Raw genomic sequence first — 14,139 nt, 5'->3', positions numbered from 1 at the left:
CACGAGACATGCATCTTGATATACCGAAAACGCCCATGACTGCATGATCCTGTATTATTTACTGTCATTCGAGCCACAAATTAAAGTTTTGTGAGGTGCGCAATGAGTAACACTGGTGTAGGAGGTTATTAGGAACAGGATCTCTCATTTAAAGTTTTATGTATTTATTTTCAAGTACAGTTGCTGTATTTGCACTAGTTACTAATAAAGTCAACATAGGGTTTGTCTAAAAGCCACTAGCTTATAAAACTAAACATGGTAAACAAAATCCCCAAGCATGAGTGAATGCTTTTAAACAACCTTCTATATCAATCTATGCATCAACAAAAGATTACGTTGAACACTGCATATTAAGATCTATCATGCAGTTGATAAAAAGTATTGATACTTGAAGGTGAAGTATATAATTTCTGCTGTCTCACTTTTTATCAAATTACATTTAGGCATTTGGCAGACACTGTAAGTCACTTTGGATAAAATTGTCTGCCAAATGTGTAAATGTAAATGAATGAATGACTAAAATCACCTGCAAAATAAGATTTCATATTTCTGGAGTTACATCCAGCATGTTTTAACAGTGATTTTATGAGCACTGTTCAGATAAACCATAATGTGTTGTTGACAGCATAATAAATAGGAAGGAACAGAGGAAAAAGAAGACACATACCTTCACATTGTATGCTATAAAATGTTTGGCCAGGGCTTCTGGAGTATGCATCCATGATTTATCTAGAAAGAGACAGAACACTTTTAACCTAATAAGGCACTTTATGAAGTAAGCAATATCTTAATGAAAAATCTGTTTTATGACAAGCAGTCTATAATTAAAAAAATCTTGCAGTTTGTCAAACTTTATTCACCTATTCAGGTGAATCAAGGTGAAAAATGTCAAGATAATATAGGCTACATATTATATTTCAAGAATGTTTACATGCAACCAAATAATCTGTTTGTAATCGTATTGATGGCTCAATCGTATTGAAAAGTCTTTATGTGAACAATATGATTGAGGTCGATTGGATGCAAGTTTCGATCATATTGAAAAGGGGTGGTGTATTCTGATCTGTGATCCGATCATCAGAAGTAAAGTACGGATGTAAACGCGTAAAACTTAGTATTTTCTCAATCGACTACAAAAATACATTGTGCACATGCGCAGAACATTTATAAGTGTCTTATAATGTCTTATAATTTAACTCTTATTTAAGTCTCACATAATTCTCGTCACAGAAACATGCAAGGCAATGGCAACGTATTATTAAGGTAATGGGGTCACGTGCTGTACAGTATATTGTACCGCGGTCATGTGTACTTTCATAACATTAGGCTACATAAAGCAATCCCAAGCCTTTTAAAAATTGTGTTTTCATTGCCAACTTTTTTTCAACTTAGCTTTGTACATTTATCCAGATAAAAAGCGTGAATTTTGACGCACTGGGTGGCATTGCCAAGTCCTCTGCTTTTATCCAAGTTCAGATTTGGGCTACTGTCTCTGTGGGTTGTTTTTTTTCCTGCAGGTTAAAGATGAAAGGATTTTGTTCATTAGTTATTGATATTTGGGCTGTGGACAGTCATTGGGATGCTTTTGGGGTAGTTTTGAATGTCCATTGAGATGGTTTTGATACGCAAAGCTGGCAACCCAGGCTGTGCACTTGCGCAGACGTTCGGTTCGGATTATATAGAATGTATATGTAAACGAACATGTAATCAGATTGCAATGTTTAGGGTGCATGTAAACTGTATTGTCGTAACCTTCAATCGTATTAAATTCAGTCGGATTGACAAAATTTTGTGCATGTAAACATAACCAATGTGTAAATGTGCAAAAACGTCAAAACAACAATAATCATGATCATTTGTTTCTCCCTTAAAAAATGGTTTTACAAAACCCTCACATAATTGTTCAATAAAGCTATTTTGTGAGATGTGTCTTCTGTCCATAATTTGACCCCGGTCTGCGCTCATAACCCCATACACAATTATTTCTATATGATGGCTTGAAGAAAGCTATGATTACTAACAGAGAAAAATAAGCCACAGGAGTCAAACCACTTACACTTTGCATTACTTTATTAACATAGCCATGTGTAGAAACCAAAAAGCACCTGCCCAGGCAATCAATGAGTGCGTTTATATGCACAAAAAGACCTGGCTACACAGAAAACTGCGTTATCCAATGCTATCTTATGGCAGTTTTGTACATATTTTGTGAGGTGGCTAATTTATATTAATTAGTACAACCCCACTCGTACATTTTTTGTACGATTTGCTTTTGCCCCAGTGACGTTGGGGTTAGGGGTGGGGTTTCTTTTTTGATTTTTTTAATGATAATCGTATGTTTTTGTACGATTTAATTCATTTGAATAAGCTAACTTGTAAAACGTGTAATAATTCTCATGAAACAAGGCTGGATTTGTTAGATTTCTCGCAGGAAATCTGTCGAAGGCTGTACTGTTGTATCACATTTCTGCAGAAATTGTTAATATAAAGCTAGTTTTTAATTTCGCAATTTCTTCTTCAACTGTACGAGTCGAGAGTAGACTTTCATGTGTTACTTTAGGCTTAGGGGAGAGCGGGGGCAAAAGTAAAATTTTTCAGAAAAACTTATTATATAAGATATATTCTTGCTGTGGTCAATACCAGGTGGAATTTTGAACAAATGTAGAACGACTTCAGTATAATTTCACTTTGAACAAAAGTAGCGCATTGTTACTTTCGACCCTGTCACACTTGTTTTGTGTTACACTTGTGTTGTGTTGTAAATATACACGACTATGAGAATGTTAATATGTAACTGCAAACATATTTTGTCGTTTATTTTTGCAAAAAATAATGAAAATGGATTTTTATTTAAATTTTAGTTTCATTAAATGTTTCAAAAGCAAACCAGCAGTACAAACTTAAATTGTTAAATTAAATCAAATTAGTATAATATAACTTTTTAACAGCATTAGCAGCAGGACAAAAGTTACAAGTAACAAACTTTCATCCCGACAGGAACTTCTGACATTTAAACCTGATTTACTTTTATTGTAAAAAAAAAACTCTGAAACACACAAGCTATAAGAAATAAAAATACTGATTTAGGAATTTACTTCTTTTTCTAGACCTACACATGCAAAATCGTGATGAAATGGAATGCAAATATAATTTCGTCCTGCGTTACTTTCACCCATTTATGGCCTTTCTTCGATTAAAGAAAACTGTTTAATGCGTTTCCATGACCTGACAAGTTGTCAGTTTATTAAGCATAATCGAACACTGTGCAGGTAAACAAACCCAATAACTAAACAGACAGGGTATAAAGTTTGTATAACTTACAATAAAAAAGGGAGGCTTCTAAAACACCTTATTACACGGCTCTCTGGAATGCTTGATTCTGATTGGTCAGTTGAGACATTTGCAGGTTCGTTCTTTTCAAATAATAACCGCTCCAAATTAATAACGCATAGCCGGACTACTTGCACGAGTAAAATCGCTCCGCGCCAATAAAGATCAATAAAGATTACTGTCTGTTTGGCGCCATCTTGTGACAAACACTGGACAACCACGACAAGACACATACAGCTTACTGAGACTGAACTTGACAAAATAGAGCATGACAGCTACGAAGCCAACACACACAAAAATACAGAATGGGGATGAAAAAATGGAGACAGACAAGTATGAAGCAGCGGATCTTATTACGATCATTTTATGCATCTGTGCAAAGTTTCGCGGAAGGATAAAAATGTTAATTTAAAACAAATATGCCAATAAAATGTTTAAAATTCATATTCATGTCCAGTTTTTTTTCTTATGTTGCAAGTAGCCGTGTAATGAGCGGGATAATGTAGAGGCAGCCGGTAGTTATTGGGAAATAAGCCCCTTCAGTGTGATACAAGACCCTCCGCTTCGCGTCGGGTCCTGATCACACTGTCGGGGCTTATTTCCCAATAACTACTGGCTGCCTCTACATTATCCCTTACATAACTTTCTTATAATCTATAATAATAGATTATTATATAAATAATCATTTACAGAACAATTAACTCTTTCACCGCCAGCATTTTTAAAAAAAGTTGCCAGCCAGCGCAAGCGTTTTTCATGATTTTCACCAAAGTTTAATGCCTTCCAGAAAATGTTCTTCTTCAGATATATAAACATACAATATACCAAATGAAAGAACAGACCCTCTGCTTTCAAACAAAAAACCCCGTTTCATCCTACCTTGAGGAGTTCTTTTGTAATCAGCTTTTGAATATGGGTAGGTTTCTGCAAAAACACCACATTTTGAGCAAAAAGCAGAGATAATTCCATGTTTGTGACGGACTTTTCATAGAGATCCCATTCAGAGCGATCTTTAAAACAGACACGGACATGCAGACAATACTTCCGGGTTTAAAAAGTTGCGGAAGGGCGCCACCTGGTGGATAATAGCAGTATTGCGGAAAGACGGAAAATCTCGTCATTGGCGCGGAAGCGTTTTCTCTTAATTGACGAGATATCTCGTCAATGGCGGGGAAAGAGTTAAAAGTAGCATTTATTCATTAAATAATCTGTCAATAAAGAAAGCAAATTATTAATGGCTGACACTTATAACTTTATGAGAGGATACAATTTATAAGGATAGACATATGGTGCCTTCAAAAAACAGATGAAGGCATCTCAGGTAGATGGGTAAACAAACAAAGCATTTTTATATACTGCCTGAGAAGGCAGTCTTTATAGGATTCAGACACAGCATGCTGTTTCCTTGTAAACGCTGAAATATGGTCCATGTTGAAAAGAGAAGGAGAAGATAGTGAGTTGGTTAATAAAGTGAATGTGCTGGAAACAAAAGGATGGCTCTTGTTAATTCATGGACTAAAACCCAAGGGTGAAAAACCAGAAACACTTGATCTTTTCCCTGAAATTAGGACAGAGCCGTGAGCCTAATTGTCAGGAACTAACGCTCTGTTATGGTTAAATCAGGGGGGGGGGGTCAATGCACAACAATTAAAATTTTTTCCCCAAAATATTTCTTCAAAATTCACTTTAATGTACCACACATGTGAACCTTTTGAGACAGTGTCATGTAATGACGTCCTGGACTATAGCCATTTGCAAAAAAACAATGACCAATTAATTTTACCATTCATCTAAGTAAAACTCAAGCAGATCGAACCGAAGACCCCTGAGGACTTTAACCCATAGCTGGTATTTCAAGAGAGCAGCGGTCGATTTTAATTAAACCAGGTACTCGGCAATTAACTGTAAATCTTTAAGTGAAGATGAAAACCCAATGAAAGTTTTTTACGGTTTTAAAGATGAATGATTTATATTATAGGTCATAGAAAGAAATGAATTCATTTTAAATGTCAGCATATTTGAAGCACTGAGAGCAATTATGAAATAAATTTCTCAGATATACAGACAAGACATTTGTATATTCTGATCTCCTACTAAAAATCATGAATCCATTGCTTCTTGAAAATGTGCCATGTTGTTATTACACTGACTGTCAGGATACAGTGCACCTGCCTGTTGAAATTTCTCACATGCAGGGTGGATGTGATTCATAGGTCAAATGAAGAGCGTACACCTTAAAATGTCACACACTGAATGGTTGATGTTTCTTGGAAATGATCTCCGGTTACTGTAGAACAAAAGTGACTCACTATTTATTCTTTCATTTGGGAAAAGGAACAATAGATGAGCGAACACAACAGATATGATATATGCACAAAATGCAGCAGAAAGCACTGACAATAAACTGTTTAGTGTTTAATATAAAGTGTTTAGTCACAGTGCATTGTGTAACTTTTAAAAGGATCTCTTGACAGAAAGGCAATATTATCATAAGATGTTGCATAATGAAATGTATTGTTTCTGAGCTGTTATTATCTAAATACATAGAACGGGTCACCTTAGATAGAAGTCGCCATTTTGTGCTGCCATGTTTTTACAGTAGCCCTAACTGGAAAAACTTCTCTTTATAGTAGGGGAGAGCGGGACACAAGCTAACGCTTTTTGGTTTTGGCTCAATCATTCAAAAAATATTTGAGTTTGATTCTTATATTTTTACACATCTTTGCTACAAATGAACATTTGAAGTTTTGTTTCTAGTACTTACCATTCTTGGACAATTACACCAAACGTGACAGAAGTGCAAACGTTACAACTTACCCCATAGGTGGGGTTAATTGTAACAGGCAGGGGGTTAGTTGTAACATTTGCTAAAAATTAAGTTTGCAGGCAAATATTTCAATACTATTTTGTCTATATACTTGAAGTGGATATTGTTTATATAGCTGTCTATAATAGAACGGTATCCAACTGTATTCATTCATCCAGCCCTTTTCTATCAATAGTTCAATTATAAATGGATACAAATGTCTAAATATGTAAGATACAGAGTTTGCTCACGAGTAACTCCGATCACACGCGTCGACTGGTCGGTCTGTGCAGCGCTGTATGAAGTCAAACACACCCACAGACCTCAGTAGTTGCATGTTTATTTCCTCATGACAGTTTGACGTGTTAATGTTCGTTCCAGTGGTTGCAATCCACTTCAGGATCATGACCAGTTCACACTTGAATCTGATATTGGCTACGTAACAAAATTATTTTGGTGCATGTAAAGCACTTATTGACTGCCTGGTCAGATGCTTTAGGGTTTTAGATATTGCTCTTATACGACCATTACTGTTAATGAAGTAAAGCAAAGTTTAAGTCCAGAAGATTTGAATGGTTTGACGCCTGTGGCTTATTTGTCTCAGTTAGGAGTTATGGCTTTCTTCAAGCCATCGCAGAAATAATAATTATATATCATATGGGTTTATGAGCTCAAGCCTGGGGTCAGATTATAGACAGAAGACACCATTGGTGTTAGTTTGCTATTCACTAGTCATCTTTAGCTGTAAGCCAAAGTTTATGCACATTTACACAGCGAGACACATTGCAACACCATTAAAGATTAAATAAATAATTCTTATATTTTTGTAATTGTTATCAGTTTAAAATGTAAGGCTATTTGTTGAATTGCAGTAACTCAACAGGTGCAGACTGTTTTAGGATTAAATGGTTGTTAATCTACGAAGCCCGCATGGAGAAGAGCTGGGTGATGATAGAAATAATTGGACCCATATTATTTCCAGACGCATGTATCCAATTACCAGGCACAGAACATTAAATAGCAACAGTGCTTGTTATTTAAAGCATAATAATGTCAAGTTTGATTCGCATGGTTAGGCTGGATGGCACAAAGTATTTCTTACTTGTGAAATTTTGATTAATGATTTATAGTGTGATGCGATTTTTGCATCTTTTCTTTTTAAAGATAAGAAATAATTCAGTTTGGTTAGAGCGGTTGGTTAATTAGCTAGGATCTAGCAATTCCGAAACATCAACACTTCACACAGTACCCTGTAAGTAACCTCTTCAAAGTTTTGAAAGATTCCCATTGCTAATTGCACATTGCTGGTTGTATTTCATATTTATTTTTGTTCTGCAATGCTCAAAAAAGTCAAAACATCTCATTGTTGCATTGCCGATAGCTCCAGGCTTTTATAATGCATAGCTTGAGATGAAAGAAATCCTCAACGATTATGGGCAAACATATTAATCTCTATTTAATGAAAAATTGTCCATGTGCTCAAAAAACTTGCAGCCGAGACCAAGCATGAATGCATTCACAGTGTAATCTCCTTCAATTAAAATGCAACACAATGGCTTTGTGTCCAGGGCATCTCTTCACTGTTTGTTAAGAGTGGCACATTGTAGAGGGGTTATTGTAATAGTCATTGCTATATAATGTCGTCTTATTACGATTCAGAGCTTGATGGATAAAATCAGTGAAGTATAAAATTAGACGCTGAGGTTACCAAAGCTCTTGAATTCCCGCTAAAGCTGTTGTAGAGCAGAACACCCTTACAAAAAATGTACTGTGGCTATATGAAATTAAAAATTTGGTTTCAATGGTTTTGGTACATTGATTACCATTTATAAAACCATTGTTTTACTGGTAATTTCCTCATGCAACACTATTGTGTTCCACAGAATGCATATGGATTTAACATGACATTAAGATCAGTAAACAATGCGTAGATGCATAGATAAGCTACGGTAGCTGGCACAGGACAAACATGTCATTGTCTGAGACAATGTAGCGACAAGACATAGGGGTGTGCGGGGCAAAAACTAACGCGGGGTTAATTGTAACACGGACTGTTTACATTGTTGCCGAAGGCTAAGCGTTTAGTTTTTCCGGTATTATTTTCACGCTGCCAAAAGACGATCTCCCGCAAATTATTGGAAATGTTAATGTGTTTCCTGAGAGTTATTCATGAACAAGTGTTTTGGTGGCATGCAAGTAATTTTTTTCATCATATGTTTTTTTTATTCCAACTTCGATTCCTAGCTCGTGGTCATTTGCCGATACCATACCGCTCTCTCCTCCCTGTACTTTCCTGCTCTCCCTAAATCACTGTCAAAATAAAGGCAAAATGGCCAAAAAATATAACTTCATAAAACACAAAAATGTATTTTTGATGCTTCAACACATTTTAACTGACCCACTGATGTCACATGGACTACTTTGATGATGTTTTTATTACCTTTCTGGACATGGACGGTACACCGTACATAGATTTTCGATGATTTTCAAGATTTTTCGTAGGTCAAAAATATAAATAAATAAACTGTGTTCCGAAGATGAACAGAGGTCTTGAAGCATCAAAAATACATTTTGGTCCAAAAATAACAAAAATTACAACTTTATTCAGCATTGTCTTCTCTCGTGAAGCGCATGCGCGAGACTAAAGTCACGTGACTGCAGTGATGCAGATGACATACGACGCGGCTGACATGTTATCTGGAGCGCCCCAGCTGTTTTTTTTTGGGCGTCCGGGCTTCACGCACGAGAAGTTTGAAAAAAAAATACTTTGCAAACATGTCTGATAGAGGGGCAACGGATCACAAAACTCACGGTTCAGATCACATTACGGTTTTTGAGGCACGGATCGGATCATTTTTCGGATTAGCAAAAAAAAAATTACATTTAATTATTGTATTAATTAAATGTAATTATTATTTTTTAAAGCTTCAGAAGTGATTTTCTCTTTGTCTTGGGGTTTTTGATTAACATTAATGACACACACTTAAGTAGGTCAATTGAGGTTACTGTCTCTTTAAGACTAAATATGCACAGACTGCATATTTCTCCGTTTGTGCACTACTGAGTCCCCTTAAACAAGCGCACACACACACAGACAGAGGGCGAATTACAAACGGCGCAGCATCACAGTCGTCCCACATAAAAACGTTACGTTGTTTTTCATTGCTCTATTAGCCAAATGTATTTTAATACACTACAGTATGAGAGAGAGTAGCGCAACTCTCTGAAGTTTACTCATCAAGAGTTCTGATCTTTAAGATGATTACGTCTGACTCAAGCTGGACCGGACGCATTCAACCGCACGTGCGTTTGTGCGTAAAGTAAACTGCTCACTTTAGCGCCTTTTTGCAGTTAAACTGTTTAAAATCACTTGAATGTTAACATTTGCAAACCTTTGAAACACTTACAAATTATAAACTTTCCCTATTTAAATTTGCGTATTAATCCGCGTATCACATGCGAGCCGAACCGTGGGTCAACTGCGATCCGTTACACCACTAATGTCATCCGAGTCACTGCAGTCACGTGACTTTAGTCTCGCGCATGCGCTTCACAACAGACGCTGAAGAGAAGACAATGCTGAATAAAGTATTAATAATGTACCAAAATGTATTTTCGATGTTTTAACACATTCTAACTTACCCACTGATGTCACATGGACTATTTGATGATGTTTTATTACCTTTCTGGACATGGACAGTATACCATATGTCGATTTTCAATGAAGGGTCAACAAGCTCTTGGACTAAATCTAAAACATCTTAAACTGAACGCAGGTCTTACGAGTTTGGAACGACATGAGGGTGAGTCATTAATGACATTATTTTAGTTTTTGAGTGAACTATCCCTTTAAATTTTATGTCTTTATGCAGTTTTGCAAACCAGCTGTTTGTGCATAATTCCGCAATTGTGATGCATATCGATCTAGAGAATGACGTAAAAGTTGTATTCCGATATGACTGATCAGACTGATGTCACATTGCAAAACATCCAACCTGTGTCTGATTCAGGACCACATATGAAAGCGTCTCAAATCAAAATTAAAATTATCAGATTCCATGTGGTTTCTGGTGTTCCCACTGTCATGCAAATTGTCACACATTAGCTAAAAAACTTATTTTAACTGCACATAGTAGTAGTGTTAAATAACCTTTTAACTTCCAGACCAATTTTCATTTTATAGTTCATTGGGCTATGCATTATATGAACCATTAAAATTAAAAAAACATTAAAAAAAGGCCGTTTAAATATTTATGAGCTAATAAGAAACATAACAGTACCTTACATTGATAATTCGCTATAACCAATTTGAACACAGCATTAGTCAGACCTTTCTGTGGATCTTTTGTATCATCATGCCGGTTAATGAATGACTGGTCATAAAATGATTACTGTCTTTGGTAAATGTCAGTACTGTTCATAAGTGGCCTGGATAGAGAGTTTGTGTCAGTGGATGAATTTAATGTTGTCCTTCAGCCAAATGGGCTACTTGTGTTCTCAATGGCTCAACAAAGCCAAAATAGAGGAGCTTACGGCCGCAGGAACATCCGTGCTAGGCAGTGAAGGGAAATATCTCATGGCCACAACAACAGAAGAGTTGGTTATGTCTAACCTCTTAATAAAATCAAATAAATATATAATTCAGATCTGATACACTCATCTCATACATCATCATGTCGGTCAAGGGCTAAGAAATCGAAAGCTATGGGCACAATTTGCGATTACGTTTTTAAACTTCAAAGCAAGCTAGACAGTTTTCAACACAGAAATGTAACCGGCACATTCCCTGCCATCTGGGAGCAAGGACTGGCCAATAGGGTTTATCACATCAAAAAATCCATTAATTCAGTTTGGAAAGACGGACCAGACAGGTGGTGATAAACACACACAGCTGCTACAAACAACACCACATTGGAGTCAGACAAGGGTGTCTGATTCCAGACACTCAGAAATGATGGAAGAAGAGAAGATCAAAGGAGAGAAACAAGGAGAACGGCTTTGTTTATAATGTGTAACTGGACGTATACCACATAAGCAATAAAATAATGTTAAAATAAACGTTACTAGCATTCTGATCTGCTTGCTCTGATCCCAAGGCAGTCCAGAGATGCACATGGACACCAGTGTAATTTAAATGCAATCGAGTCATCTTGATTGACAGGTTGATGTCACCCAAACCAAATGCCCCATTTTCTGTTTATCCCGAAAGGTTTTAAAAGAAACCCTGCTGTTATACTGAAAGGTTGGCGCCATGAGTTTGTGCGGGAAAAGAGATGCAATCAATTATTTGGATACACAAACTACTCTACATGGACAATTTTAAATGCACCTCATTTAATGATAATCTGATCTGCTTCATCAGGTCACAGCGATGGCATGGTAATGCAAAATGTAAACAGGGGCCAAGGAGTTTAAATAGTTTTGTATTTAACGTTAGTTGTTAGAGCTAAATGAGAGAAAAGGCACACCACACATACCTTTTTTCCTGTTAAATGCCCGGTTCATGCTGGAAAACGCTCCGTCTCAGCTGCGATTTCCTGGAATGTGCCACCTCTACCTGATAGGATGAAAGCCAATAAGGACATTTACTCAGCTGCCTTTACCTATAATCACACAGTGAACGCATGCAAAATTGCATATAATCAAATTGGCTGTGCAAAGTTTGACTAGTGATGAATTGCTATAACTTATCAAATTAAGTTAAGCAATTTCATTTTGTTATAAGTAACAAAAATATACGAAGAGCTCAGATGAAAAACCCGTCTGTGACAATTTTTCTTGTAAAATACCTTTTTTATCAGGCTCTTAATGTATTCTGCCAACAACCCCATGTTTCTGAATGCCCTGAGGTTGGGATTGAGCGGATTCGAAGCGTATTTGATGAATGGATAATATGAGAGTATTCAGTTAACGTTGTTATCTCATTTTTGGCGGACCTTTTTATAAAGTTCTTCTGCTTCTTGAAAAGTTTACATACACATGACAACGCTGTCAAAAAGATATGCATCTACACGGATTCACAAAGACAACTAAATATGCTGTATTACATGTGCCAGGCCAGTAGATGGCGATGTTACCTTGTAAAGAATCACTATGCACCTGAGCACATTCTTCAAATTTCGATAAATACAAACAATCAAGACTTTGCATTACGCAGCTTTGTTAAGATAGACATTGATGTAAGTGACCCTGAACTATAAAACTTCAACATTTTGTAAACTTTATTGTAGAATATATGAAGAGTTTGTTTCCAAAACGCAATAAATCCATTTTGACTAATTTTGGTAAAAATGGGTTTTCTATACTAAGAAAGTGACAAGATGAAAACCACTATTTTCTGTTACAAACTTTCACACAGCATCTTTAGGTTGTAATAACATTAAAAATTCAAATCCATAATTTAATTTTCAAAGATTTATTATAAAAACTGATTATTATTTTTTTTAGCAAAATGCAATAAGTCCATGACAAGTTTTTTTTTTTATTCTATAAATCTATTGAATCAATATATAAATGTGCATTCATTTTTGCCATGTTATATCAATTTACTTGACTAGTGGTATAAACTGATTTAAAAAAATAAACATTAATGGCATTAATGAAAACACTTACTTTGTCATATTAAGAACACTGTCATTGCTGTTATCATCCTTGGGACGTCGTTGCTATACTTTTTTGACAGTGATCTGCTTTAAAATGTTTTGGTCCTGCTCGATTTTCGTTGACTTGGAGTAAAATAATGGAAAGTTTTAATAATAAGATCCTCTGGGGTCAATGTGTTAGCATGACAGAAGTTTGATCTGTCGTGTGAGAACAAGCAGCAGCCGGCATTTTTCCTTTGCCCGAGTGCCCCTCACGTAAATTATTCGATTTTGATGGCTTCCCCACCACAGAAAACCATCACAGGTTTATCAATGCCATCAAAAGTATTATTTTGTTTTTGTTTGTTTGTTGATTACGAAGTACAAAGTTGATGAGGAAAACCAGGATTCTGTGTGTATTCAAAGCGCCGCCATTATTGTTTACAATGCGTTGAATGGTGCGCTGTGATTTGTTGAACGGATTTATTGCATTCTGCAGAGAAGGAGGACCGGTGTTTGTCGCGGTTTGGAAAAAAGGGAGAAAAGATGACAGAATAACACTGCGGATATCGGATTTTGTGTAAAATTAAGAACTTATTTTTTATACTGACCAGATACAGATTTTGGTGGTAACTATTTTTTTTAAAAAAAAATGGCATTTATTGCGTTTTGGAACCAAACTCTTCATTTACAGTCCTGCAGGCCGCTATTGACATTTTTGTTATACTCGCACATGCATACAAACTGAATTAACACATGTGCATGACATTACAATTATCACAATTACAGTTATCGAAAACATGCACTTTGAAACCCATCTTTCAAACTTTGCATTTTCAAGAATACAAAATGCAGTTGTCTTGTAATCTTCCCCCTAAAGACAGCAACAGTGATGTTAAACAAGGTACTACAGAAAAACAAGAAAAGTCGTCTTATAAGACTTTCCTTTACTGCTAGTTCTCATGCCTCCCTTTCAGGCAAATGTCACACATCAAGGGAGAAGCTTAGCCAATCACTTACACAAGCAATGACACAAGCTAATCTAAGGTTCACCCCAATGGGCAGAATTATTACAACAGAAGAAAAGCAGACGACAAGCAGCAACGGATGGATGATGAAAGAAGAGAAAGGAGATCAAGCGCGAGACCTCCCCACAGGGACTATGTGCGCATTATCGGTTCCACTGATGTTTCCGAAACAAAAACACCTACCCTTTATCACTTTTCATTAAAGCAAAGCCCTTTAGAGAAAGTCAATATCAAATCGACAGAATCAAAATGGCCTCATTTACTTTATGCATGCTTTTGGTCTTATTGTGCAGGATTCACTGATGCATATTATTGCAAATAATAAAAATGCTTTGTTTTTTTTATAACTTGAGCTTCTAATAATAACTTTGCAACCAAGTTTCTGTAGCTTAAT

General features: G+C 36.1%; 1 protein-coding gene across 8 annotated transcripts in view; it reads right to left on the bottom strand.

Moving 5' to 3' along the window:
• Nucleotides 1-14,139, bottom strand: part of gulp1a (GULP PTB domain containing engulfment adaptor 1a) — a 97,506-nt gene that overhangs the window by 23,392 nt on the left and 59,975 nt on the right. For all 8 annotated transcript variants that reach the window (XM_055215012.2, XM_073854656.1, XM_073854653.1 and 5 more), the window contains exons 2-3: nucleotides 11,614-11,693; nucleotides 668-729 (exon numbers count right to left, since the gene is read on the bottom strand). In XM_055215012.2, the coding sequence (XP_055070987.1) occupies nucleotides 668-729; nucleotides 11,614-11,641 (90 nt within the window). In that variant the 5' untranslated portion in view covers nucleotides 11,642-11,693. The remainder of the gene's footprint in view (nucleotides 1-667; nucleotides 730-11,613; nucleotides 11,694-14,139) is intronic.

Source organism: Misgurnus anguillicaudatus, chromosome 17 (genome assembly GCF_027580225.2).
Source record: "Misgurnus anguillicaudatus chromosome 17, ASM2758022v2, whole genome shotgun sequence".
Lineage (NCBI taxonomy): Eukaryota > Metazoa > Chordata > Actinopteri > Cypriniformes > Cobitidae > Misgurnus > Misgurnus anguillicaudatus.
The sequence above is the reverse complement of the archived record's forward strand: the minus strand, read 5'-3'. Positions and strand labels throughout refer to the sequence as shown.